Raw genomic sequence first — 27,560 nt, 5'->3', positions numbered from 1 at the left:
GCCAGGGCTTGCTCATGTTTCTATAGGTCAGAAGTCCTGAGAAGGCATGGCTGGGTTCTCTACTCAGGTCTCACAAAGCTAAAATCAAGGTGTCAGTATGACTGTGATATAATCTGGGGCTCGGGGTTTCTTCCAAGTTCATGCAGTTGTGGCAGATTTCAGTTCCTCGTGGTTGTAAGACTGAGGATCCATTTCTCTGCTGGCTGTTAGCCGGGGCCATTCTCAGCATCTGGAAGCTGCCCACATTCCTTCCGGTGTGGCTTCCTCCATCGTTAAAGTCAGCAACAGAAAACCTCCCTTATGGCAAGTCCCTTCGAGGCTTCAAAGCCCCTTTGCCAGTAAGAGCCGGGATCCTTTTAGGAGCTCGCCTGACTAAGTTAGGTCCACTGAGGATAATCTCCCTTTCTTAGAGTCCACTGATTTGGGATCTTAATTACATCTGCAAAATCCCTTCACAGCAGTACCTAGATTAGTATTTAGTCGAATGCCTGGGAGAAGGTGTATATACCAAGGGGTGAGAATCTTGGAGTGTTAGGATTGTCTTAGAATTCTAACACAGGGATAATAATAATAATGCCTTAAGGATTGCTCAATGGATTGAGATATGTGTGTAGAGCACTTAGTATAGTACCTAGTGTTCTGAGTCTCCACAAATGGGATCTAGTATCATTAACATCTATATACACTCCATTTTCCTGCCTATATGGATTTTTACAAAAATTTGTTTTTGAAAAAAGATTTTTTATTGATTTTTAAAGAGAAGCGGAAGAGAGAGAGAAACCAATATGAGAGCAACATCCGCCTGCAAACCCAGGCATGTGCCTCCGCTGGGAAGTGAAGGGGCAACCCTTCAGTGCACGGGACAATGCCCACAGGGCGGATTTTTGAATTATATTATTATAAGCACATTGGAAACACACTGGAATATGCTGCTCATTATTTGGATACTCCACAAAAAAACAGAGATACTGGGGCCACCGGCAACAAACACAGAATCCAATGTTTAGTCTATTTGTTGAAAGTTGATATATGTTTTCAAATTATTTAAAAACACTGCAGTTAAAAAAAAGAGAGAGACCAGGATATCATTTATATTGGTGCCCATATATAATGTGTCATAAAAAGAAATATGAGTCTCTGCATTGTTCATTTTTTTTTTTTTTTTTGCTTTTTAATAAGAAAAATGCATCGCAGAATCCATGTCTTGAACACTGGCATTTTTCAGAAAGAATTGTTTTGTTTCTCCTCATGCTCTGAATATAAAATGAATACTTTAAATGCTCCCTTCACACAAAGGCCTTTATGCCCCCTTGCTCCCTTCAATAGTTCCAGTCTAGAATAGGCAACATTATGCAACGTGGTGATCCAGCGACAACAATGAGAATGCTTCTTACTGACTGTGGGAAGAAAGACACCTAAGGGGTTAACAGTAATATTTTGCAAATTGAGGCAAGTGAAGGGGGAAAAAAAAAGCTATTAGCATAAGAAAAGGTAGCCTTAGGGGATTTTCCACTCAAATGTTTGGTACTAAGAGCTCTACTTTACCAAGGAGGAGGATGGAGAAGAGAAACCCTAGTGTCTATGCATTCTTAAAATGCATTGCCTTTGTATTCATTCTCCTGGAGAGCAAGACCTCATAGTTATAGAGATGGAAAGTGGTTCTCTCTGGTGAGGAAAGTCAAAATTGGATATATTAAGAAAAGCATCTTGAGTCAAGTGTGGCAACAAAGCAAAAGGATTCCTCAGTGATCTATCCCAAAAAGATTTCCTAAGTATGTCAGGGCTAGACTAGAGGAGGGTTTGAGATTAAAAGTGAAGCATTAAAAATGATTTTGTGAAATAGAATGGGCCCCGAATGTCTAAAATTAATTTAAGTCAAATTTAACAATTTTGAAGTTATTCAGAAATTGTGTCTAGTTCATAGTATCTGAATGTAGTTAGCAGATATTTCCCTTTTATTAATGCCTAGACTTTAAAAAAAAAAAATGGCTTAATAGTCCAGCTGGTGTGGCTCAGTGGTTGAGCATCGACCCATGTACCAAGAGGTCACCTGTTCCATTCCCGGTCAGGACACATGCCCAGGTGGTGGGCCGAATCCCCATTGTGGGGCATGCTGGAGGCAGCCAGTAGATGTTCTCTCTTATCAATGTTTCTATCTCTCTCTCCCTCTCCCTTCCTCTCTCTCTCAAATTAATAAAGAAAGAAAAGTTTTTCACTGATATAGCATCCCATACCCATATAAACAATGCATACTAAAATGGAAGTGAAACCCATTTGCTAATCCATATTATTGTTTCCCAAGCCTGGTATGGAAAACTCAGAAATGATTACACACCAAAACCCTTTTCAATATAAATTTGACACCTCTATTCCCCATGTTTACACCTAAGATGTGCCATCCACTGGCTAGTTCCCAGGGGGAGAAGGGGGCAGTATATACAGGCCCCTTATTCAGTGATAACAGATCATTTCCAGGTACCTCAGAGGGTGTGGGATTATGTTTTAATGTGGAAACTGGTTCTAAGCTGCCAATATTTTATCAATATTCCAAATTATGCTTTCTGAAAGGAGTTTTCAGATCTACACGTTACCACAGTTATCTATGTATAATCCAGCTCTTTCCTACATTATCACCACCACATTTTCTAATGCCGTGATGGTAAACGGAAAAGACCTCAACTGTTTGAGTCGAAATGATAAACAGTAGTTTCGAATGCCTGTTTATTTAGACACGGAACCATACAAAGAGAAAGGAGCTCAGAGATCACTGACAAGACTTCTTGCTACCCAGCATCTGTCATTTCACAGAGAAAGTAAAGCACATAGGGTCATATTTATTTCACTTTTTGTATTTTTTTTCTCAGTTCAGGAATCAAAATTGAAACAGAATTATAGATACAGGGAACAGACTGATGGTTGCCAGATGGGAGGGAGTTGGGGGGCTGGGTGAAAAAGGCGAAGGGATTAAGAAGTACAAATTGGTAATTACAAATAGTCATGGGGATGTAGAGTACAGCATAGGGAATATAGTCAATAATACTGTAATAACTATGTATGGGGCCAGGTGGGGACTGGAAATATCAGGGGGAGCTCTTTGTAAAGTATACGACTGTCTAACCACTATGCTGTACACCTCAAACAAATACAAAATAATGTTGAATGTAAACTGTAATTGAAAAATAAATGAAATGTACTTTTGATAAGGTGAGTCTTTATAGTGCAAATTTAACTTTGTTTAGGGAAAATTATGCCCAACTATAAATGAGACAATTGACCACCTATTTTCTTCTCCAAAGAAAAAGTGGTATTGTTGTAAGTTTAGTTATGTGCTTTGTATATGTACTTATTCAAAGAATTTGAATGGTGTAGTACTTTTAGATCAATAAATTTTGAAAAAATCAAAGCACCATCTTTGTTTAACTGAATTTACCATTTCCTCTTTAATTTCTCATCCTGACTTCTCTTTTGATTCGGAATGCAGACCCTTAGACATGTTGGTGCCTATTTAACTTGGAATCAGGGTACATTAATTTTCTTCTTTTTACAGCATAAAGAACTAAGTCGAGCTGCTGTTGATGTAATAAGCCACAGATATCAAAACCCATGGTAAGCACATATGAATACATTTTAATTAATTAGTTTCCTTCCTAAATTAATAAAAAGGTTAATTTTTTTTAAACTTGTAAGTATATTAGCACTCTATTTCTTTTTTTATTCATAATAAACAAAAGTTTCACCACCTATAGATTTTAATTAAGAGTAGGAAATGGGCAAAGTAAGCACAGAGTATAGGGGAGAAAAAGAAGACCCGCCTACAGCAATTAAGAACAGCCCACTGGATGAGTAGTATAGCTTTAACTACATAAATACTGCTTTCAGTGGAAAACAACAATATAATTGTTTTGGTTAAGAAAAAAAAGAACGAAAGAAAGAAAAGCTCATTTCATGCTGTTGGCCTAGAAACCATTATAATGGGTAATCTTGGTTAATAAACGTAATCCTACTGAAGTCACACAATGGCTTGAATTCACACGATCTCAAGGCAGCCTCTAACCTGAGTTAAACATGTCTGGCTCCATGTATGTTAAATTACAGGAAAAGGCCCTGGCCGGTTTGGCTCAGTGGTTGGAGCATCAGCCTGTGGATCAGAGAGTCCTGGGTTCGGGTCCCGCTAGGGGCACGTGCCAAAAAAAAAAAGAAAGAAAGAAAATTACAGGAAAAGAGCAAACGTAGGCTTGTCATCTAGATGTAATGTATAATTCGGATTCCTAAGAGGGGAAGAATTGATCAACCCTGCTCTTACCAGGTTGCAGATTTAGTAATGTCTTGGTTGGCTGTAGCTTTTTGGAGGCAAGGGTTTCACCTCATTTTCCCCTGTTGAAGGATACAGCATTAGAATGTGCAAAATGAGTGGATTTTAGTCTCTTTCTGCTATACCACAACAACATAAACTGCACCAAAAAGAGACTGACCCTCAACCTCCACATCAAAAGTCTATTAGTTACTCCAACACAATCTCAGGACAACAAAAGATCTCACTGGGCAATTTCTATAACTTATGCATAAAGCATATCCTATGTTTAAAACCATAGAGAAATAGTTATAATTATTGCATGCAAAACACACGTTCTCATTAAAAGACCCACTTTGTTTATTCAGATAATATTGCAAGCATCTACCTACAAATATGCTATCAAATATTTCCAAACCAAAAAAGAAAAAAAGAATAAAGACCACTGAAAATCAAAGAAACTTCAACAAGCATCATGGCTCTAAGTGTGAAAGTTTGCTGCGTTTATTTAAACATAAAAAAAAAAACTTGTTAGAAAGTATCTGAGAAATATTGAAGCTTGGAACATTTCCCATGGATGAAAGAATGTTGGCAACATCATTTCTGGGGAATATGATACAGATTGCACCAGGTCATGAGGATTCAAACGTTTATGAAATAGACTTTGTGCTTTGGGGATTACAGATTCAATTGGGAAATTGGATGTGCATATATGTCCAATTGTGTATACACACACACACACACACACACGGAGAAAAATGACAAAACTCAATATGTTGAGTGACAAATTAATAATGAGGACAATTATAACTAGAAAAGTTTAAAACTGTTTTTAGTAGATTGATGACCCCCTAGACTCATCAGTGGCCTCTGGCTCGGGTCCTATTTGTAACCAGTTCAGATGTCAATAACCTAAATGCTGCCTTCCTTAGAGATGTGAAGCACATCCAACTGCTTGAAAAGCTGGGCAGATGCTCCTGAATAAGATTTGACCAGCACAGGCCCAGGAGTGCCCCACCCCCTTGCATTCTCTAAGTGCGACTGAAGGCTGTCTCTTTCCTGGGCAAGGTCAGGGCTTAGCCTCCCAATTAATTTTCATGTTCCGTCCTTCTTAGTCAACAGCCGCCATTCATTAAATCCAGCACGTCCTGTGTTTGAAGCAATGCTAGATTCCGTGGACACAGCGGCAAACAAAAGTCTATGCCCTTCTGGGAACTTGTATTCCAGGAGAGGGGAGAGACATTGAACAAGTAAATGACTTAGGAACATTATACTGTATTTCATGCTTTTAAATATGTTTTTTAAAGTACAAATATAATTCATGCTTGTGGCAACAAATCAAAATAATATAAGAGGTGTATCAAGAAAAAGTTTATATTCTGCCCTATTCCATTCAGTTCACGATGAAACATTTCGTTACAAAGGGTGCCTACGAGGTGTAAAGAGAAGGTTTCACTAGGGGCATCTCCCTGGACTGAGGGTCGGAGCAGTGTTCACTGAGGATGTAATTATTAAGCTGACTTCGAAAGGTGAGGCTAAGCAGAGGGAATGTGTGCTCAAGGCTCCAAGCTAGGAGTGAGCATATCGAATTAGGACCAGTGCAGCTGGGCTACAGAGCAACGGGAGGGTAGCAAGACGAGGGTCCGATGTTGTAGAACCTCGTGTCCAGATTAGAGAATTCAGATTTTAATCTAGGAACAGAGAATTTATTAGAAGATTTAACATGATTCAATTTTTTTTTCATAAGATCCACGGGAGTATTGGGGTGCTGGGCGGACAATAGTGAAAGGTGACAGGAACAGTCATAGGAAGATCAGCCAGGAGACTGTTTCATTTTGAATAGGCCCATCTTCAGTTTTCAGTGTGCTTTGCAAATGAGCCAAGATAAATAGTGATTATGGAGGGCTGTGGGAAGGAAGAAGAATTTGATTGAGCTTTCAAAGAAATGTGGCCTTAAATACATGGGGAAATGTTGCTGTAATGATGGGGAGTTAGAATGTGTTCAGTACTGTGATGAAGCAGTTTTTAAGATCATCTTAATTGAATTTCAGAGGCTGAGTTACAAGCCCAAGAGTCACAGAGCTAACATTTCAGTCCAAGTTGACTGATTCCATTAATATGGGTTGGGATCTGGGCTTGGACATTTTATTTATTTATTTATTTATTTGTTTATTTATTTATTTATTATCCTCACCTGAAGACATTTTTCCATTTTTTGTTCAGATAGTGTGGGGTGGGGGGAGAGAGAGAGAGAGAGAGAAACATCGATGTGAAAGGGACACATCGAGTGGCTGCCTCCCGCATGACCAACCAGGGCCGGGGACAAACTGCAACTGAGGTACGTACGTGCCCTTAGCGGGAACCAAACCCGGGTCTCTCTGGACTGCAGGCTGATGCTCTAATGGCTGAGCCAAACCAGCCAGGGCTGGGCTTGGACATTTTAAAAGGGCTCTCCAACCCTGGCCAGTTTGGCTCAGCAGTTAGAGAGGCGGCCCATGGACCAGAGAGTCCCGGGTTCGGTTCCCACTAAGGACACGTACCTTGGTGGCGGTTTATCCCCAGCTCTGATTCGGGTCGTGTGGGTGGCAGCCAGTCTATGTCTCTCTCACATTGATGTTTCTCTCTCTTTCTTCCCCCCTCTCTCCCTCTCGCTCGATCTGAAGATAAATGCAAAAATGTCCTTGGGTGAGGATTAAATAAGAGAATAAAATAAAAGGGCTCTCCAGGTGATTGGGGTGTGCAACCAGGACTGAGCACCACTAGTGAAGACTGAGAAATGATGGAGACTGAGCCTTGGCAGGGGGGTGGGCTGACCCACTGAGGAGAAGATGAATGAGAGCCACTGAGGGGAAAGAGGAACCTAACGCAGGGCCCTTAAGACAACAGAAGGCTAGGAAAAGCCATTGAAGGATTTTGAAGAGGGGGGATTAATACAAGGAAATGGAAATCCAAGGAAACAATAACAGACAAATATGTGGAAACTGTCAGTGGTCTGAGAACAAGCACTGTAGGAAGAGTAGGATGATTGGAGTCAATACAACCAACACTGAAGAGATTCTGTCTGGTGACCCGATGGAGGCCAAGCCCACAGTGTGTTTGAGGTTAGAAGCCCAGCAAAGAACAATGACAGGATTTCCTCCATTCAGAGACATACTTTTTCAATTTTAACTTTCTTGAAATCAGGATATGTTTTATAATAGCTGTTTACAAATGTACAAATCTGGCGCCTCTGTTTTTTCCTCCCATGTAAATCTGTTGTTAAATCAAGGGCGTGTTATACAATTTATTGCATCCTAAAGACCAATAAAGGTATAAACAAACATGAAATGAAGACCTGCTACTTGCCAGGTGCTCAGAACTTTAAAAATTAATAAGCCGATTCCTTACTCTCAAATAGCACACAGACTTTCGGGACAAACCTGTGCAAAGAGAAGATTTCGATACAAGGTACATGGATGGAGAATGATCGCAGTGACTGGCTGTAGCTTGACTCTTGTTTTTTTTCCTTCTGACTGGAAACATCCTCTTGTTTTAAATAACTTAAGTTTCTCTGGACATGTGACCTGATGATTAACTCATTTTTATACAGTCTTTTTTGTTGGCAATTGGTGTTTTCCAATATATCCATACAGTATTTCTCATTTGAACAAGAAGAATAAAAAGCACACATAGGAAATGAAAAAACAGTTTATAGGTAAATTAAAAGAGGTCATAAGAGCAAAGTACTGCAGCAAATCAACAGGGCTTTTTGTTTTTGTTTGAAGATGTGAGTACATTCTGCAGAAGTTACACACCATTACTGAAAATTGGGAAGCATGGAAATACCCTGTTTTCTTTTTTCCCCCTTGACACAGTACTTGGCAAAATGGGGCATTCAATACACATTTGCGAATCCCAGTTCCTCTTGTGGTCAACGGCGCACATTGGTATCTTTCTGGCTGGAGAAGCTGAAGGAGTTCAAATCACGATGCCTTCCTGAGAGAGATCAAATTTAAGCTGATTTTAGAAAGAATATTTTAGGAAAATCTCTGGCTGTCCACTTGGGTGAATTTTGTATCCATGCGAATGAAAGAGTTGCTGAGATGATGAAACCAATGGAATTATTCAGGGGGAAACATCATCCTCTGACCTAATGTCAAGACAAAGTTGTCTCTTTGCCAACTGGGGGCTTGAGATATTTGCCACTTAGTTGCCAATTTATTGACTTGTTTTAGGAATAATGTCTTAAGGAACTCTTCCTGTGATCGGCCATTGTCATTAGATGGGGGTGTCAAGGAGGCTGTAACCAAGGTAAGGACAACCAGACTGGATTTCAGCCATGGAAGAGAACAGCACAGTGAGCCTTAAAGGGTCAGGATGAACTACAACCTTCCGTAACTTTTCATTTACTTGAGAGTCAGAGAGACACAGCTCTTTTTATTTTATTATTTATTATTATTATTTTGTTGTTGTTAATCCTCACCTGAGGATATTTTTTCCATTGATTTTTCAGATAGAGTGGAAGGGAGGGAGGGAGAGGGAGAAACCCGACCTGGGTCAGGGATTGCACCTGCAACCCAGGTATGTGCCCTTGACCAAGAATTGAACCTGAGACCCTTCAGTCTGAGGGCTGGTGCTCTAACCCTGAGCCACACTGGCCAGGGTACACGCAGCTCTTTTAAGAGTGTTGGCTCTCCCAATCTGCTTTCTTATCTGCCTTCACATAAGCTTTGTTGGCACCCACCGTCAAGAGGAGCAGAGCATGGCATAGTTGAAAAAGCGCTGAATCAAGAAAGCTGGTGCCCTGGCCAGGAGGCTCTGTTGGTTGGAGCATCGTTCCAAACACCAAAAGGTTGTGGGTTTGGTTCCCAGTCAGGACACAAACCTAGGTTGTGGGTTTGATCCCTGATTGGGGCACGTATGGGAGGCAACCCATCAATGTTTTTCTCTCACATCAATGTCTCTCTCTTTCTCTCTCAAATCAATAAACACATTCTCAGGTAAGGATAAAAAGTAGGTTTACAGTTGTGAATACATGAAACGATTTATTCTTGTATTATTATTTATTAATTATTGTATTCTTTTCTACATGAACAACTGTAAATCTACTTTTGTATATAACAAAAGTATATAACACTGGTTTCACTAGCAATTTATCTTTCCCAAAGAGATAATATAGGAGATGCACAAAGGTTGTCTAAAAGGAAGCCCCAAAGTGTACAAAGTAAAAAATAACCTATTATCCCCCAAATAGGGGATTGTAAGCAGTCTGAAGCAGTACCTACACAGAGATTAAGAGCAAGGGCTCAGAAGCCAGACTTCCTGAGTCAAGTCCCAGCTTCACTACCTGTTAGCTGTGATACCTCGGACAAGTTATTTAAGCAACTTATGCCTCAGTTTTCTGACCTTTAAAATGATGGTAACAGGATCTAGTCCAGGGGTTATTGTATAGATATGTTGTTACATATACAGCACTTGGTACATATGGAGTACTGAGTAAATAGTGTAACCATATCATGTAGCACCCAAGCAGGACACTTTGGAGAGTGAAACAGGAAAATCATTGAAATGGTCACAAGGACAACAGACTAAACTGAATCTATCCTGAGAAAATCAGGCCACTCTATTAATAAATGTTATCTATTGGTTAAATAAATTAAACACATTAAAATAATGTAGTAAAATTCATCTATTAAAATTTATATTATAGCCCTGGCCGGTTTGGCTCAGCGCTTAGAGTGTCGGCCTGTGGTCCAGAGAGACCCGGGTTCTGTTCCCGCTAAGGGCACGTGCCTTGGTTGCAGTTTGTCCCCGGCCCTGGTTGGGTCGTGTGGGTGGCAACCACTCGATGTGTCCCTTTCACGTCAATGTTTCTCTCTCTCTCTCTCTCCTACTCTATCTGAACAAAAAATGGAAAAATGTCCTCGGGTGAGGATAAAAAAAAAATTATATTACATTGTTAGCTAAAAACAATCAATACAGAGATTTGATACAGATTAGAAATTTTATACTATATAGCTGAGTTAATCTCTCAAAGGTTGAACAAAAAGTCCAAGGAATAAAAAAAAATTAAAGGAAAAATATGAAAATTTAAAAAAATCAATTAAAATTAAATTAGTTTAGTATTTAACTAGGAAGAGAGCAGAGAAAACAGAAGAAATCAAAAGTACAAGAAAATTCCTCAGACGGGAATAAAATGAATTTCCTGATTAAAATACTCTAAGTAAATTTAAAACTTTCAAGGCACATCACAGTGAAACTTCATTATACTTGTAGGAAGAGACAATTGTAAAACCTTCCAGGGAAAAATTAGGATATTTACAAAGGATCAGGAATCAATGAGGTATCACATTTCATTGGATACATAGTAACACTGGACTCTAGAGACAGTAGGGCAATGACTCCCGTGTCAGACAGAAAGTGACTTCCAACCCATAATTCTATAACCAGCCAAACAATCAAGTGGGAAGGTAGAAAAAAGACATTTTCAGACATGTATTTGTTTAAAAAAAAAATACACCTCAAAGCAGTTTTTTCCTACAAAGCAACTAGAGAATATTATCCAGCAAGACAAGGAAAGAGAGAGGAATATGGATCCAAGAAACAAGAGTCACAGCAAAGGTGATGGGCAAAGGGAATTCCCAAGATGGCATTAGAGAGAAGTACCAGGTGTGTGACGTGCAGGGAACTAGAGAACCATCCATTCAGATGGGAATGGGCCAAGTGAGGACTCCGGAAGGAACATTTATTGTGTACAAATTGGGGCTAAGTTCCAGAAGAACCAAATAACCTAAAAAGTGGCTGCATTTAGAGAAGAGAATGTTGGGCCAGGGAGTGGGGAGGAAAAGGGAATTTTAAAAATTATCATTATAAGCATGTTATTCCTGCTTACATGTATTATGTACATGGACTGAAATTATTTCATTAACATTGAAAAAATTAGCACTACCTTCTGTACAACGTACAAGCATTTTATTTTGATAAAAAATAATAATTATGAAGTAGGAGAAGTAGCAATAGTAAACTATACTTTTAGTAATTAAAGGCTCCTAAGTTGAAAAAAAAAATTCTGTTTAAAACCAGGACCTTTAGCACTAAAGAAATAGTCATTGACCTGAATAAACAGGGCTTTCTGTTTCTGCAGAAGGTGGAAGGTGTCTCGTACTTGGCACTAGGTAGGTGGTGTGTAGAAAATTGCCTGTTCCAGTCCATAATGAAACGCTGCTGACAAAACCAGTGGTTAGACCAGCACAGACTTAATGACAGCCATGACGGAAAATATATTGGTACACAAATCCATGCTTTTTTCTTGGAGTTGTTTTCCTCAAAACAGCCATACATCTTGACAGCTTTCTCATTTGAAGGCCGTAGTTCCTGGCACAGTGGGGGCATTTCCTTAAGCAATAAGTAGCAGAGTTCTGCCCTTTTTTGAGATCGTCAACACCTGTTCTCACTTTGGCCCTTCAGGTCCGTTACTTAAACACTGTCTTCACATGTCCGTCCCCCCAGCCTGCCCCCGCCCTGCTCTTTGCCTTCTCGGTGAGGGAGGAGGGCTCCGGAGGCTGCAGGTGCAATCAGGGCAGACGGAGCTCCTGGGTCACTGTTGTGGCAACACACAGATAGTTGGTGCCCCGTGATCCATCAGATAAATACCCAACTCCCAACTACGTGCCAGGCACCATGGTAGACTCGGGGTTTCAGGAGGGAACAAGACGGACCCAGTTCCTGCTTTCTTATCCCATCGAGGAGACACGACCGAAAGAGCCTGGCATATGCTTGCTGGTTTAACTGCAGGAGGCACAACGATGCTTGTCGTTGAATGAATGACCATCGCTCATCTCAGGATGGAGCACTCACAGCCAGAGGATAAGAGGCGACCGTTTTAGAAAAACTACTGTTCTTGAGAGAAAAACCCACTTAAAGAGACAGCACTGGTGTTCTGCAGAAGAAAACTTACCAGCCCATCGCTTGCCCAGATGGGGAAAAATTCAGTTCATTTTAGAATGTGGCTCGTCACTGCAAATTACTCTCCGTATAACTGGTGAAATAAACTGACGTCAGAGTGTGCTAGAAAGAGGCTCTGCCATTCCACTGGCCCATCATCTACAATTTCTCAGCTTTCACACATCAGAACTGTGGCTGTTAGAGCCTGTTTTAGGAGACCAGGGTCACCGAGAGCAGACGCTGGACCCAACAAAACCATTTATGGCAATGAAATCCAAGCATCGACCTCAAACTGAAAATAAACGGATGAGCTAAAATGTTAGGCTCAGGCAAATAGAGTCCATGTACTGAAAAGAATACACACAACAACAACAACAACAACTATGTTACAAGTATTTGGATTGTTTTTGTTTTCAATTTTGTAAAGCCACAAACATGTCCTGATCATGGTAATTTCAAACATTCCCATATTACCAAACAAAAGGTCAATAATATCATTAGCTTATATCTATATTACCAGATGAAACAATAAAATAATCATCATCCATTCCATTTAATGCATGTTACGTACTATCGTTTCTTTCTTTCTTTTTTTCTTTTCTTTTTTTTTTTTTTTTAACTTTTCTTTTAAGACTGCCGATCATTTCAGAGTTTCATAACTAGAAGATCCTATAGACAAGATTTAGGCGTTGGACATAGTGGGTTAATTCCCATATTTTATGAAATGGAGATGTTCTCTGCACCTCAGTTTCAAGGGTGAAGAGAATGATAATAGCTGCCACCTGGGTTGTCTTGAGAATGAAGTCAACGCATGTGGATTCCCCAGCATGGATCTGACACAGAGGTGTGAGGGTACAGACAGAGGTCAGGCTGCAGTGCTAAAACCACATTTGAGAGTTTGAGTGTGTCATCACTTTATCTTTTATTTTTTTTATTAAAGGAGATTTTTTTAAGTTTTTCTTTTTTTCTTTATTGATTTTTTAGAGAGAGAGTAAGGGAGAGGGAGAGAAAAAAAGAAACATCAACGAGAGAGAACACTGATTGGCCGCCTCCTGCATGCCCCCCACTGGGGATATTGGGCCCACAACCGGGAATCGAACCAGCGACCTCTTGGTCGACGCTCAACCACTGAGCCACACTGGCCGGGAATCACTTTATCTTTTAATGTTGCCTCATACTTACGGTCCTCAAGAGCATCTTGTATTTATCCTCTATAATTCTAATTGTTTTCCATAGTATCACTTTTGTTCTTTATTCCATCCAAATTATGGACAAGTATAGTACCAAGGAAATAAGACAGCTCATGCCCTCAAAGAGCTTGTCATATAGTGAGAGGAAGAGACACAGATAATTATACTAGAGTGTATGAGGATGTAGTGACCAAAGTATTTGGTCAACCAACATGAAATGAATACCTGTTTGTGCCTGGCACTATGCTTGGTGCTGGGTTTAGAAACTTAACAAAGTGTAACCACAAAGTGCGATGCCTGTTACAATACAAAGTGTTTCAGTGGATGCAGTGGAAACATGTATTTGGGAATCTAAACTTTGATCAGGAGGGATCAGGAAACTCCGTAAGGTCACCTGAGCTTGAAGGACAGGCAGGCGTTAGCTTCTGGAATTGCTGTATTTAGATTCCAAGAGGCTATCATTTTAGAGATGGAACTCCACGTGTTCAGAAGAATTACTTTGGAGCACAATGACCACATATTTGACCAAAAAATGTTTCATTTCTAGCCTCTGTAGCAATGTGTAAAGATGGCAGGGTTTCAACAGAACCTTGCAGCTTATTTTCTGTCTAGCAGCTTAAAGGCTAACTCATTAAAATTCAAAGATGAGTTACACGGTGGGCGGCAGAACAAATGTTTTCTTTGCTGAGCAGAGCTAAGGCTGACAAGACAGTTTCTCCCAGAATCAAAGTCCCTCTTTGCAGAGCTTGGGTAAGACATGACTCAGGCATCACCTCCTCCAAATCCATCAGGACGCCACCCAACTCTTTCTCTGGGTTAGAGGCATAAGGATGGCAACAAGAAAAAAAAAGAAAGAAAGCACTACTGGTTTCACACTTGGCTTGACATATCTTAACTAAATATGTACCTTATATCTGACTTCTCATTTATAAAATAAATGAATGTAAATATAAAAAATTTTTAAACCCTAAATGGGTACCTAGTTGATGATTTAACCTACAGAGAGAAATTATTCAAAGGGATTTTAAAGCACAGAGATTTTAGTATAAATCAGTAGTGGGTATATTCTAAGAACAACAAGAACTGCTAAAAGCTTGGTTGGTAGTTACTCTGGCTCTGCTGTGGGTGTGTTGTGGGTGAGCAATGATGAGATCATTCAGTCATTCCTGGTTGAGTACCAGGATTCTTAGAGTGGGAGAAAGCAAATATAGAGGTTAAGATAAAAGAGCTGGAAAACAAATCCTGAATTTGATTGGAAGATATACATGCATATATGCATGATAGTGTGTGTTTGCATATATTTCTTCACAGGTCTAGTCATTATAAAGGCCTAGACATGCGAACCAACTCCGTAGTGGTAAACTCCCCTACTACTTGATTCTACTCTTCAAATACCTTTTCCACTGAAAAGGAATCAAGCTTCTTGGAGAAATGATTGATTCTGTATTTGGAGAAGGAAATGGAAAACATGAGCCTACTATGTCCAGCCACACCAGGCGAGGAAACTATCCAAGACTACTACAGTCCTGTCTAAGGGACTTAGAAGCCAAACTTGAAGAGACTCCCGCTGGCCAAAAATAGGACAACTTGAAGAAAAGGGTGGTAACTGCAATGGACTCATATACACCTACCTGCATATATATACATATATATATATGAATATTCATGAGTGCATAATGCCACCTGTAAAACCAAGACAAACTGGTCCCATTGGAAGATTCCAATGAACCAACTTATTTTGAAAACGAGTAAATAAAAGGAAAGAATCAAATATTAAGTCTGACTTTCTATTACAAACCAAATAGAAGATGAGGTGACTTTTAAAAAAAATCAAAGTACTCCAGCTAACACATAAAGAAGGAATAAAAAATTAGGATGTCACCATTTACAAATGCTAATAAATCAATGAATCCAGGCACTAATCATCAATGGCCGCCAAAACCAGAAGAAGAGAAACGATTAGGTAATATAGGGTGGGGCAAAGGTAGGTCTACTGTTGTTCATATGGAAAATAATACAATAATTAATAATAATACAAGAATAAACTCTGTGTTTCACTTACTTACAACTGTAACCCTACTTTTGCCCCGCCCGGGGTGTACTGCTTATGAAAGAGCACACCACCACCTGGACAGTCATTGTTAAGGGCTGAATTGTGTCCTCCCAAACTCACATGTTGAAGGTGTAACCCCCAGGACCCCAGAATGTAACTGTATTTGGAAACAGGTTCTTCGAAGAAGTAATTAAGATGAGGTGGTTAGGGCCCTCATTCGATATGACTGGTGTCCTTATGAGGAGATTCCAACACAGACACTCACCGAGGGAAGACCATGCAAAGACACAAGGAGAGAGGCCACAGAGGAAACCAATCCTGCCAACACCGTGGTCTTGGACGGCTGGCCTCCAGAACTGTGAGAAAATCCCAGTCTGCTGTTTAAGCCTCCCTCTGTGGCACTGTGTTATCAGTCCCAGCACATTGTACAGTAGTCTTGCCCCCAAACCTACTTAGATCGGGCCTTTAAATCCAACTAATGATGTACAGGAAGTCAGAAGGCAGCAGAAAATGTTAAATGGCAACATGGGGATGTTGTCAGAAAAATGTAGTGTGGGAAATTTTATAGAACAAATAGAATCAATTTTTTTAAAAAAAATCTTTATTGTTGAATGTAGAATGTATTACAGATGTTCCTCATTTTTCCCCCATTGACCCTCTCCCCCCTCCCGCCTTTTCCCACACTATTATCTGTGTCCATTGGTTATGCATATAAGTTCTTTGGTTTATTTCTTCCCACCCCACAACCCCTTTCCCTTTGAGGTTTGTCAGTCTAGCAATGAATTTGTACTTCTTAATCCCTTCACCTTTTTCACCCATTCCCCCAACCCCCCTTCCATCTGACAATCAACAAAATGTTCTCTGTATCTATGAGAATGTTTCTGTTCTGCCTGTTCATTTTGTTTGTAGATTCCATTGTTGATAGATATGTATTAATTGCCATTTTGCTTATTCATATATTTTATCTTTTTCTTCAAAAAGGCCCTTCATTATTTCATATAACAATGGTTTGGTGGTGATGAACTCCTTTAACTTTTTCTTGTCTGGGAAACTCTCTATATGGCCATCAATTCTAAATGACAGCTTTGCAGGATAGAGTAATCTTGGTTGTAGGTTCTTGCTTTTCATCACTCTGAATATTTCTTGCCACTCCCTTCTGGCCTGCAAAGTTTCTTTTGAGAAATCAGCTGACAGCCTTATGGGAACTCCTTTGTAGGTAACTAGCTGCCTTTCTCTTGCTGCTTTTAAGATTCTCTCTTTGTCTTGAACCTTTTGCATTTTGATGATGATGTGTCTTGGCGTGGGCCTCTTGGGGTTCATCTTGTTTGGGACTCTGTGATTCCTGGACTTGTATGTCTGTTTCCTTCACCAAGTTAGGAAAGTTTTCTGTCATTATTGTTTCAAACAGGTTTTCAATTTCTTGTTCTCGCTCTTCTCCTTCTGGCACCCCCAAGATGCGAATGTTGGCACGCTTAAAGTTGTCCCAGAGGCTCCTTACATTATCCTCATTTTTTTTGGATTCTTTTTTCTTTTTGCTATTCTGATTGGGCGTTTTTTGCTTCCTTATATTCCAAATTGATGGTTTGCTTCTTGGCTTTACGTACTCTACTATTGTATCTGTGTAAATTATTCTTTATTTCAGTTAATGCCTCCTTCATTTCTGACTGTGCATCCATCATTTCTGACTGGTCCTTTTTTATGTTCTTGAGGCCCTCACTAAGTTCGCTGAGGTTCTCACTAAGTTCATTGAGCATCCTTTTAAGCAGTGTTTTGAACTCAGCATCTGTTAGGTTGCTTATCTCCATTCCACTTAGTTCTTTTCCTGGGGTTTTGTTCTGTTCTCTCATTTGGGATCTGTTTCTTTGTCTCCTCATTTTGGCTGCCTCCCTGTGTTTGTTTCTATGTATTACTTAACGAGAGGTATGGGGCTAGCTGAGACCAGATGCTGCTTGTTTGAAAGAATTTAGGAAAACCCTGAAGCAGGATCCAAGACAGGCCAATCCTATGGTTAAGCAAGTGGCAACAGCTTGGGTGGGCTTGAAAGTTGGGTGGGGCGGGGCCTCAAGGAATCACCAGGGTGGGGCTACCAGTGTGAGCCAGGTCGCTGGAGTCCCAGATATGGTGGCTGTCTGCCACCCTAGGGAAGGGCTCACCAAAGGCACAAAGGCCTCTGACAGCACGTTTGTCCTGGAGAAAGCCCCCTCTCCAGCCCTCGCTCCAGTGCCAAACAGCTCAGTTCGTCCCTGTGTGTCTCTGGTGCCCCTCGAGCTGCCTCCCCTCCAAGCTCAGAGGGAGAGAGTCCGATAAATCCATGTGCGGGCCCTTTAAGAGGAGCTGCCTGGGGCTCCAGCCACTTCAGCCTCCCTGAGCCTCAGTTCCCGCTGGTTTTTCCAGCCAGAAGTTATGGGGATTCTCTTCCTGGCACTGGAACCCTGAGTGGGGCACCTGGTGTGGGACAGGGACCCCTCAGTCCTCAGGAAGGACCTTCCCAGCCGAGGTGTCCTCCTGATTTTTATCCGCCACACATGGGTGTGGGGCCCGCCCCTCGCGCCTCCGCCCCTCCTACCAGTCTGGATGTGGCTGCTGCTTTAATTCCGTACTTGTAGGACTTCCATTCAGCTTGATTTCAGGCAGTTTTGAATGATGGTTGTTCTGTAGTTTACTTGTAACTTTGATGTGGTTGTGGGAGGACGCGATGCCGTGTTTACCTACACCACCATCTTGACCGGAAGTCCTAGAATCAACTTTTTATGAAACAAATTTTTTCCTTCAACAAATAGTGTAAAGGAGGATGGGGAGGAAGAAGAGGAGGAGAGGGAGGAGAAGAAGAGAGATGAAAGAGAACCTATGAATTAAAAGAACCTTAAAAGACTTATTAACCAATTGCAAGATATGAAACTTATTTGGATCCTGTTTCCAACAATCTGGTAAAACTCATAACATTTATGAGCAAACCAGAATTTTGAAGTCTGAATATTTGGTAAAAGTATTATATTTTTAGATGAAAAAGATGGCATTGTGATTATGTTAAAAATGAGTTTTTACATTTTTAGGTATACCAGATAGGAGGATTAGTAAATAGGATAGGAATGAAATAAGATTGGCTATAAATTGATGATGTGAAGTTGGGTGATGAGTACTTAGGAATCTTTAAGCTATTTTGTGTATATTTAGATTTCCAAAGTAACTAAAAATAACCTGTATCAGCTTTATCTTTAGTTAATGAAGGACAAGGTGTACCATTCGGATAGGTAAGCTTGTCCCCAAACGAAACTGAATCAATACTCTGACAGAATGCCAACTAACCGCCATCTGCCTTGCGGCCAAGACACAGAAATCAGCGCCGCTCACCTTCCTTCCGCTGCTTGTTTCCTGACACACAAATAAGCAGGTGACGCCCAGGGAGCACCCACACGCAGGGGCGTATTGTCTCGGGAGCCCAGAGCTGTGGAACTTCCTGGATCTCTGATAGCAACTCTCATATCTCTGACAACATCAGGAATTATATCCAACACTCCCCTCTAATAGGTGGCCCTAGACCATCTAGCAGGCTGCATTTCTGGTAGGATTTTGAACAGCTGCCCCTGAGGCCATGCGCACCAGTGAGAGTCACTTCGTATCAGTCATTTAAAAAATACTGAATGGAAGTCGGTAAACACCTCTGTGTATTTCTACATCGCGGACAGACTCTTGGCAACAGGAACCTTTTGGAGTATGTTATTCCGCACAGGAAGATGACATGTTTGATTCAGATTGTAGAGCCCCCGTCACAGGAAGCCCAGCTGGCGCCCATAAGGACAACCGGTAAGTGCTGGTGATGTCACTGTGGCAAGGACAGCACTTTTAACATTTGGAGCTCGGGGAAGACAAATTGGCAAAGTAATGAAGTGTTCGTTTCAGATGATGTGAGATCTTGCTTGTTTCTATGAATTCTTTACTTCAATGTAGTGCTATAATATACAAGCCTTTCAGATAGAGTGGTTGTGTTGCCTACGAAATAAAAGCAATAAGCCGAATCAGAATAATCACACAGTCTGAGGTCTGAAGCATATGGTGTGTGTCACTTTACAGAACTGCACAAACCTTTGATGCTCTCCTTCTAGAAGAAAGCCCAAGAGCGGGCTTTTGCTTTCTGTGTGTGTGTGTGTGTGTGTGTGTGTGTGAATTAATTTTATTCTTATTCAATAGTCACAGTGTACAGAGTAAAGGACTCAGTATTTGAGGGCATGTTATAAAATAGGCAAAATGGTTCAAAGAGAATTTTGATTATCAAACTTCATAATTTGAATCTGTAATAGAATATAATTAACAAGGTTAGATCCTCATACAATATTGTATAATTAATAGCACAGATAACGCAAACAAAAAAAATGTACTAATTACCAAATATTACCTCCTCAGGTTTTTAAAAAAATAGAAAACAAGATTTAAGTAAATCTTGTTTAATGAGCATGCTCAGGGAAACAGGATAAGTTGAATTTTCCAGTTAACTGAGGGACAGAGAGTTAAAACCTTCATTTCCCCTTCATAGTCAAAAAGAGTTTTCTATATTGGAAGAGTACATTTGCTTGCATTACAGAGAAATCCAGTTTCCTGTCTATGAGAGACTCATCTCTGTGATTTAGGACATTGTAGAGATTCAAGATGAACACTCCAGCACGAACGCTTATAAAGGGGGGACAATATAAGCTATTAGATGAGCGTACATTCACCCCATGCTATTCCCTAATTTTGTTTGTTATTTATTTATGTATTTATTTTTATTGACTCTCCGAGAGGGAGGAAGGGACAGAGAGAATGAGAGAGAGGAAGAAAAAGAGAGAGACATGGATGTGAGAGAGATACACTGAGCAGTTGCCTCCCACATGCACCCCAACAAGGTATCGAACCTGCAACCTAGGTATGTGCCCTTACCAAGAATTGAACGAACCTACAACCTTTTGGTGTATGGGACAATGTTCCAACTCACTGAGCTACACTGGCCAGGGCCCTTATTTTGTTTCTTTTACTTAAAATCACAGATGTGAACTTGTTTTATCATTCTTTGTCCACTCCTCAGGGGAGAAGAAGAATTTGGTTAGAATTGGTCCCATCACTTTGCTTAGATGTCACCGAGATTTGGCTCCAGTAACCTGTAGTCAGACATTCTGGTGATGGAGTCGAGTGGCATTTATGTTGGAATAAACTCTGCTACTTCTTTTGGCCTCCATTGTGTTCAAGATGGGGCCGTCAGTACGAAATGCCCAGGAGCTCGTAACAGATTTTCAAATGACAGAATGTGACTGTGGGAGATCATTTCCATGTCATTCTCTCAACAGTTATTTTAAGAACAAGATGTTCTTTTTAAAATATTGAAATATTATGGGAAATCTCTTCAGTGTGCATTAACTTTTAACCAGTGGTGAGATAGCTGTGCTCTTAGGTAGTAGAACGTCTTTGAAAGTACATTGTACAAGAACCTAACTCTGACTTCATCTGTTGTGACAGTTTGTTAGAACCGTGGTGCGAATCAGTAGACCTCTGTGAAAGTCTAAACTGTGGCTACGGGAAAAGTTAATCTCAAAAGATGTTTCCAACCTGAGCTTCTCTTTCCAGCCAGCGGAAATTATCCACTGGTGTTTTCTGCCTGCTGATCATATTTCTTTCCCCGGCTAGTCAGCATCTTTGCTTGAGGCAAGTCTCTGGCCTTTACTCATTCACCCAACAACTATGTATTAAGCATATACTCTGTGCCAGGCACTGTTCCAGGTGCTAGGTTCTGGGACACATTAGTGAACATAACAGAGAAGGTCCCTGCTCTCACAGACTTGACGTTTCAAAGGGAGGAGAAAAAACAAGGGGACAAATGAGTAAAGGAGATAACCTCAAATGGTGATAAACCTCAAATGGTGATAAACGCTCTGGAGAAACTCTAACAGGAACGAACGGGATGTACTGAGTGTTGACTGTGACTTGAGTTTCCCCCAAAGCAAGTCTTAAAACAAGGATTCAAGTCCAAGTGGCTCCTTTGAGTTCTAACCCTTTCTTGGCTTTTTTTTTTTTTTTTTTTTTACTGTCACAAGGGATGGTGGAGTAAACAGTTCCTCTTAATTCCTGGTTGGTGCCCACGATGGGATGAGGTGATGGCTTTCCAGAGCCTGCAGAGGCGGAGGATCGTACATCCTGCCTGGGGAATGCTGGGGACTACCTGGCCAACCCAGCTGTGCCCTGGGGTCAGGGGACCAACATCCAGAGACTCCAGCAGGAGAGACCGAGACTGGCACCGGTTGCCCATCTTATGGAAGCATCCTAGGGTGTTTCAGCATCAGTTTCGGGTGGAATGTACCTTGATGTGGCTTGAGTGATGCAGAAGAAAGAAGGGATGCTGAGAGTAATTATTTGTGAAGGCAGCCAAGCTCAAGTGTATCCTGGACCCCCAGTGCCATCCCTGGGTGATCCAAAAAGGAGAGATAGATATTGGCAGGAGGTCAGTCCTCATCTACCCATCGGGCAGAGAGCTGCCATTGAATTTGGCCACAGGACCCACCAGACCAGAGTCCTTTTATCCCAAGCCTCCATTTCTCAGTGTCTTGCCCTGGATTAATCAGCTACAGCCAGAGCCGGGCTTTTTCTACTTAAAGGAAAAATAGATAGTCTTCCTCTTCAGTATTTTTTTCTGTCTTTTATTTTTATTATTTTATTTTATTTTTTTAATCCTCACCCGAGGACATTTTTTCCATTTTTTGCTTAGATAGAGTGGGGAGAGGAGAGAAAGAGAGAAAGAAACATCGACGTGAAAGGGACACATTGAGTGGTTGCCACCCGCATGACCACCCAGGGCCGGGGACAAACTGCAACCGAGGTACGTGCCCTTAGCGGGAACCGAACCCGGGCCTCTCTGGACAACAGGTGGACGCTCTAACCGCTGAGCCAAACTGGCCAGGGCTGTCTTTTAAAAATAGCATCCAGGCAATGTTCTTATGTCTGCAGTAGCTACACTGGCCATTTGGAAAGACTTCTCTTGTGTTTTCCCAAATACTTCTTTGGGAAGCGATTTCATTTTTATCCGTGAGACAGTAATGTTTCATACTAATGTGACTCACACAGTTGTGTTTATAAGTTCAAATAATCCTCTCTACTTCTGCAAAATAGTTGGTACCTATAATAATACAGACCCATTCAATACATTTTATTTTGAATTGTTAATGATGTAAAGCTGATCATAGGCATTTTTGCTCTTTTGAAAAGGAGGAAACAACTAAACAAGAATAAAAAATTCAAGCAGGTGTAAAATTTTATCTTCTAGATTTTATCACAAATGGTTAACCTTGAAAGTTTATTGCAATTAAATAACCTCTTAGTAACCATTTCACTGATTTATAGGTACAGCAGTAAATGAGCAATTGTTTATTCATATACTAATATCTTGGTCTATTGGCTTTCTGTGTGGTCTCCCAGGGGACACTGAACACACACAGACCAGGTGTTTGCTCAATACACTCTTGCTAAGACTCTTGTCTAAAGACAGGATCAATAATACAGATAGCTTCTGGATTTCTGTGGCTATAAATTTCCTCAAATATTGTCTTAATCATTCAGTTGAATATTACTTTGGACCTTTATCTTAAACAGGTTAAGTTACAACTTGGAGGTAGAACCCCAAGTTTCCCAGCTTCCTGAAAACTGCAAATTAAATGAGCAAGCATGACGCATGCTTTCTAGATAAACCCCTATAAACTCCTTTGGATAGGAATTACTAAAAATTAGCTTTTTTTTTTTATCCTCACCCAAGAACATTTTTCAATTTTTTTGTTGTTGTTGTTGCTGTTGTTCAGATAGAGTGGGAGGGAGAGAGAGGAACAGAGAGAGAGAGAGAACCATCGACGTGAAAGGGACACATCGAGTGGTTGCCACCTGCACGACCAACCAGGGCCAAGGACAAACTGCAACTGAGGTACATGCCCTTAGCGGGAACTGAACCCGGGTCTCTTTGGACTGCAGGCCGACGTTCTAACCGCTGAGCCAAACCGGCCAGGGCAAAAATTAGCTTTTTTATAAGACTCTATCTCTTTCCACTCACCAAGAATCTCCTGGGCAACAACTAACCTAGGATAAATTTCATTCGCATTAACATTTTTTCTCTGGCAATAAGTGCTAAATTTAGTTGTATACTCATTTTTTTTTTGTCCAAAAATTAAGTATCAAGATAATTTTGTTTTTAGTCATCTCCATGACAGCTGTTGATTCAGAATAAAATAAGTGTTATCCCAGAGGATTAAGATGAAATCTTTTGAAAACAAAATGCAACTTCATCGTGTGTGACTTTGAGACAGGCCAGTAAGCCAGGACAAGTGGAGTAGGGGGACTGAGACAGACAGACAGACAGCAGTTCTCAGCTATCTAGCAAACCCTATCTTCCCTCATCCAGGGACACTTAAGAGTAAATGGTTTGCACCTCTCCTCCCCAACCAGAGGGTAAGTAGCTTAAATCACCCTGCTCAGGGAGACCGCAGAAATCCAATTAGTGTCGTTTGCAACCATACCCAAGGACAGATGAAATTAAGAGAATACATCTCATTTGGGTTCATCGGCATAAAGCTGATGAATGTTCTATGGAAATCCTCCCCTGAGACCTCCTCTAAGATTCCCATCTGCAAGATAGACAGAAAATCCTCAAGACAAAGGACCCAAGGTGCCCTCTCCTCCCAGGAGCACGCATGCCTCCCACTCCTGCTTCCTTCCCCCACAGGCATACATCTATCTCCCAGACTGTAAGGGACCCCAAGAGGCTTGCAGCCAGGGCAGCCACAGGCAGCAGCAGTTCGACCCAGGCAAACCCCCTGAATCGGTCCCCAAGGCCCCTTTCCTCTGACTCCTCAGCGAGCCACCGCGAGCAGCCGAGGCTCCTGTCCCCAGCCCTTCCTTGTTTCACTGTGCGCAGCTTTCACAACCATCCTCTAAAATTCACCGGGACTCGTGTGGTGAGACTTTCCTGCACGGAGTCAAGAACCCACCCAGTACCGGCCTGACCCTGGGCCGACCTGCCAGGTCCAGGTCCCCTTTCCGGGAACAGTTTCATAAGGGCAGGAAGGGCAGGAAGAGCAATGTGTAAGGAATAAGGTTGGATTTAACTAAATGACGATATGGCTACAAGTGACCTACAGCGTTCCCGTTTCCCCGAGTCCTCCTCTGTTCCCTAGAGAGGGCCAGGTACTCGTGCTCTCCCCGGCTGTGGCGCTGGAGGGCTGCTCTTTGGTGGCAGAATAAAAGGCAGCAGCAAAGGAGGTGGGAGGGAGTCTTTTCTCGGGCAGCTGGAGTCTCTGGACTTGTACCACAAAGGTAGTGCCTGTGCCATAGAAACACCCACTGCATCTACGCAGAAGGCCCATTCAGAACACGAAAGTTCAATGAAGAGCATCTCTACGGCCCCAGCGAGGGCTTTAACTCCTTGACAGATTCGGACTGCAGGTGTCGCCTACGCCACACACGCAGAAAGATCTTTACAAAACGGGGCCTTGTTTTCCTGCGAATGTTCCAAAGAGAAAATAACAGGGAGAGAAGGGCTGTTCTCTCAGAAAGCACAGATCCTGCCAAGTGGGTTCTGAATGTGTTTCTCAAAAATGTCCATGTGCCATCAGTGGCGGTTGAGTGCTTCCGGAAAGGGACAGAACGGGCATCAACGACCCCGTGAGAAAGCGAACATTTCAGGGAACTTGCTCGCTGAGGAAACAGGTAGTCCCGCTTTAAGTCACAATACAGACACATAGCAGCTCTTCACTGGCTGGAAACACGGTTACATCACCTTGTGATGCTGCAAGGAACTCGCTGAAGCCCTGAGGGGAAGTTTCCTCATATTTCCCTGTTTGAGACTCAAGTGAATAACTGTTTTGGGGGAGATTTGACATATATCTGATTACACACACACACACACATATAGATATATAGATATATGGCAACCAGACTGACTCACTGAACTCACACAGTTATCAATTTGTTTCTTCAACTTTGGAATCCCGAAAACAGTCATTTTACCACTTATTAGAACTATTTTTAGTCAACCAGAGGGAACGCGGGCAACGTCAAAACAGTAGAGAAGGTTTGCTCTTGAGCAAGGCTGACGCTGGGTGGTCAATCTCCAGAACAACCAGCTACTTGGATCGATTTAAGTAAACATTAATTCAAGCCGCTTCCTTTGCCAACATACAGAGAGTTCATTGAATTCTTTGGTCATAAATCAAAGAGGCTGCCCAGGGTCTCCGGCAGCCCAGCTCGAGTCACAAAAAGGCAGGAACCAGAGACCAAGCAGGGACCCCGCCTCCCCCACGTCCGCTCTTCAGCTGTCCAGTATTTTCTCTGGCAGAAGTGTCAAAAATGAAAGTCAAATGTGTCCCATTGGTTTTAGACAGTTATATAAGCAAGGTCCAGCCAGTCATTTCCTAACTTAGTGCCGAATTCTGTTTTATCTTCTAACCCCATGTCTCTGCTGTCGAGGCTGCGAGGAAAATTTCAGCCATTGCCCAAATAGCTGACAGTTTTTTAAGGAAAAGGTGGACATGTTTTATGGTAAAAATAATTCATGCTCACAGTGTTAAAAATCCAAGCAACAAAAGAGTGGGTGAGTGGAAAAACAGTTCCACTTCACTCCAGGTCCTCTCTCAGGTGTACTCGGTCTTTCCCGCTAGAGACGACGACAACACATTGCATCTTCACAGAAGCAAGCAAAATCCACCAAAAACATGTTCGATGTCCAGGAACCCTGCTAGACTCTGAAAAAAGTAAGAAATGGATCCTCCCCTTTACTCACAGATTGGCTGAGGGCGAGAGTCAACAGGACACCACCAAGTGGGGTAGGTAGGAGCCGCGTACTGGGGAAACGCCAGGCCGTGGCCGTGGCCAGGTCGTGGCCGTGGCCAGTGTCGGTCCGGGTAGCCATTCAGGAGTGCATTGTGGGAGAGGTCCATGCGTTGCATGTTTAAGGCTGAGCCAGAAACCAAAAGGAGAGCTTGGAGGTGGAGCCAGGAGAGGGGATCCACCTGTAGGCATCCCATCACATCCGCAAAGGCTGGAGAAGCGAACTCTCAGGTGTGTTGAGGAAATAGCTCATAGTCTGATGTGGCCAAAACAGAGGCTCTTGGTTTAGGGGTCTGGTGGGAACTGCACTACAGGGGCCTGATTGCGTAGCGTTTTATTTATTTTTTATTTTTTTATCCTCACCCGAGGACATTTCTTCCATTTTTTGTTCAGACAGAGTGTGGGAGGGAGAGAGAGAGAGAGAGAAACATCGACGTGAAAGGGACACATCGAGTGGTTGCCACCCACATGACCCAACCAGGGCCAGGGACAAACTGCAACCGAGGTACGTGCCCTTAGCGGGAACCGAACCCGGGTCTCTCAGGACCGCAGGCCGACGCTCTAACTGCTGAGCCAAACCGGCCAGGGCGATTGTGTAGCGTTTTAAATTCCTTACTAAAGATCTGGTGCTTGATTCTGTAGGCAGCAAGCTGTTGTTTAAAAAAAAAAAAAATTTAAGTAAGGAAGTGGTATACCCAACCCTGGTGTGTTATAAAGAACACTTTGCTGAATGGAGGAGCAGAGAAAGGAGAGACTGAAGGGAGGAAGACAAATGAGGTGACCCTGGGCTAAGTACCGTGAATGGAGCCCAAACTAGTGATGGTGACAGTTTGGGAAAGACTCAGCGAGCGAGACTTGGCAAACAACCGTATGTGGAGGGTGCAGCAGATGTAAACGTCGACAGCAGTGCCCATGTGTCTCTTGAGTGGCTGGTGTATGGTTATGTCATTGTCCAAAACCAGGGACTAGAGGAAGGAGAGGGCATTTGGGGGTCGGCGGGAGAGGAAGCAGGGGATGTGTGTGGAGCTGAATCAAGAGGCAGCATCCTATGATGACAACATGGTCAACATGGACTGCATTTTTACTCTGGGCCTGATAACTGTTTTAAGGGCTTGGTACGTATTCACTCATGTCGTCCTCATGAAGAGTAGGTTTTACAATATTATTACCTCACTTTTACAGGTACAGTGATTGCATACGTTTAGAATCAGACAACTCTGAGTTCAAATCCCCCATCCACTGCTTTTTAAGTGTTTGATCTTGGATAAGTGAC

The 27,560-nt window shown here is 41.9% G+C and overlaps 1 protein-coding gene across 1 annotated transcript in view; it reads left to right on the top strand.

Annotated features, from left to right (window-relative positions):
• The window catches only part of CUNH4orf45 (chromosome unknown C4orf45 homolog), an 86,937-nt gene that overhangs the window by 51,886 nt on the left and 7,491 nt on the right, over window positions 1-27,560 (top strand). Inside the window, exon 3 of the mRNA XM_036282273.1 lies at window positions 3,548-3,606. Within this exon, the coding sequence (XP_036138166.1) occupies window positions 3,548-3,606 (59 nt within the window). The remainder of the gene's footprint in view (window positions 1-3,547; window positions 3,607-27,560) is intronic.

The sequence above is a fragment of the Molossus molossus genome, unplaced genomic scaffold (genome assembly GCF_014108415.1).
Source record: "Molossus molossus isolate mMolMol1 unplaced genomic scaffold, mMolMol1.p scaffold_m16_p_4, whole genome shotgun sequence".
In the NCBI taxonomy this organism is placed as follows: domain Eukaryota; kingdom Metazoa; phylum Chordata; class Mammalia; order Chiroptera; family Molossidae; genus Molossus; species Molossus molossus.
This window is presented reverse-complemented; position numbering and strand designations above follow the sequence as displayed.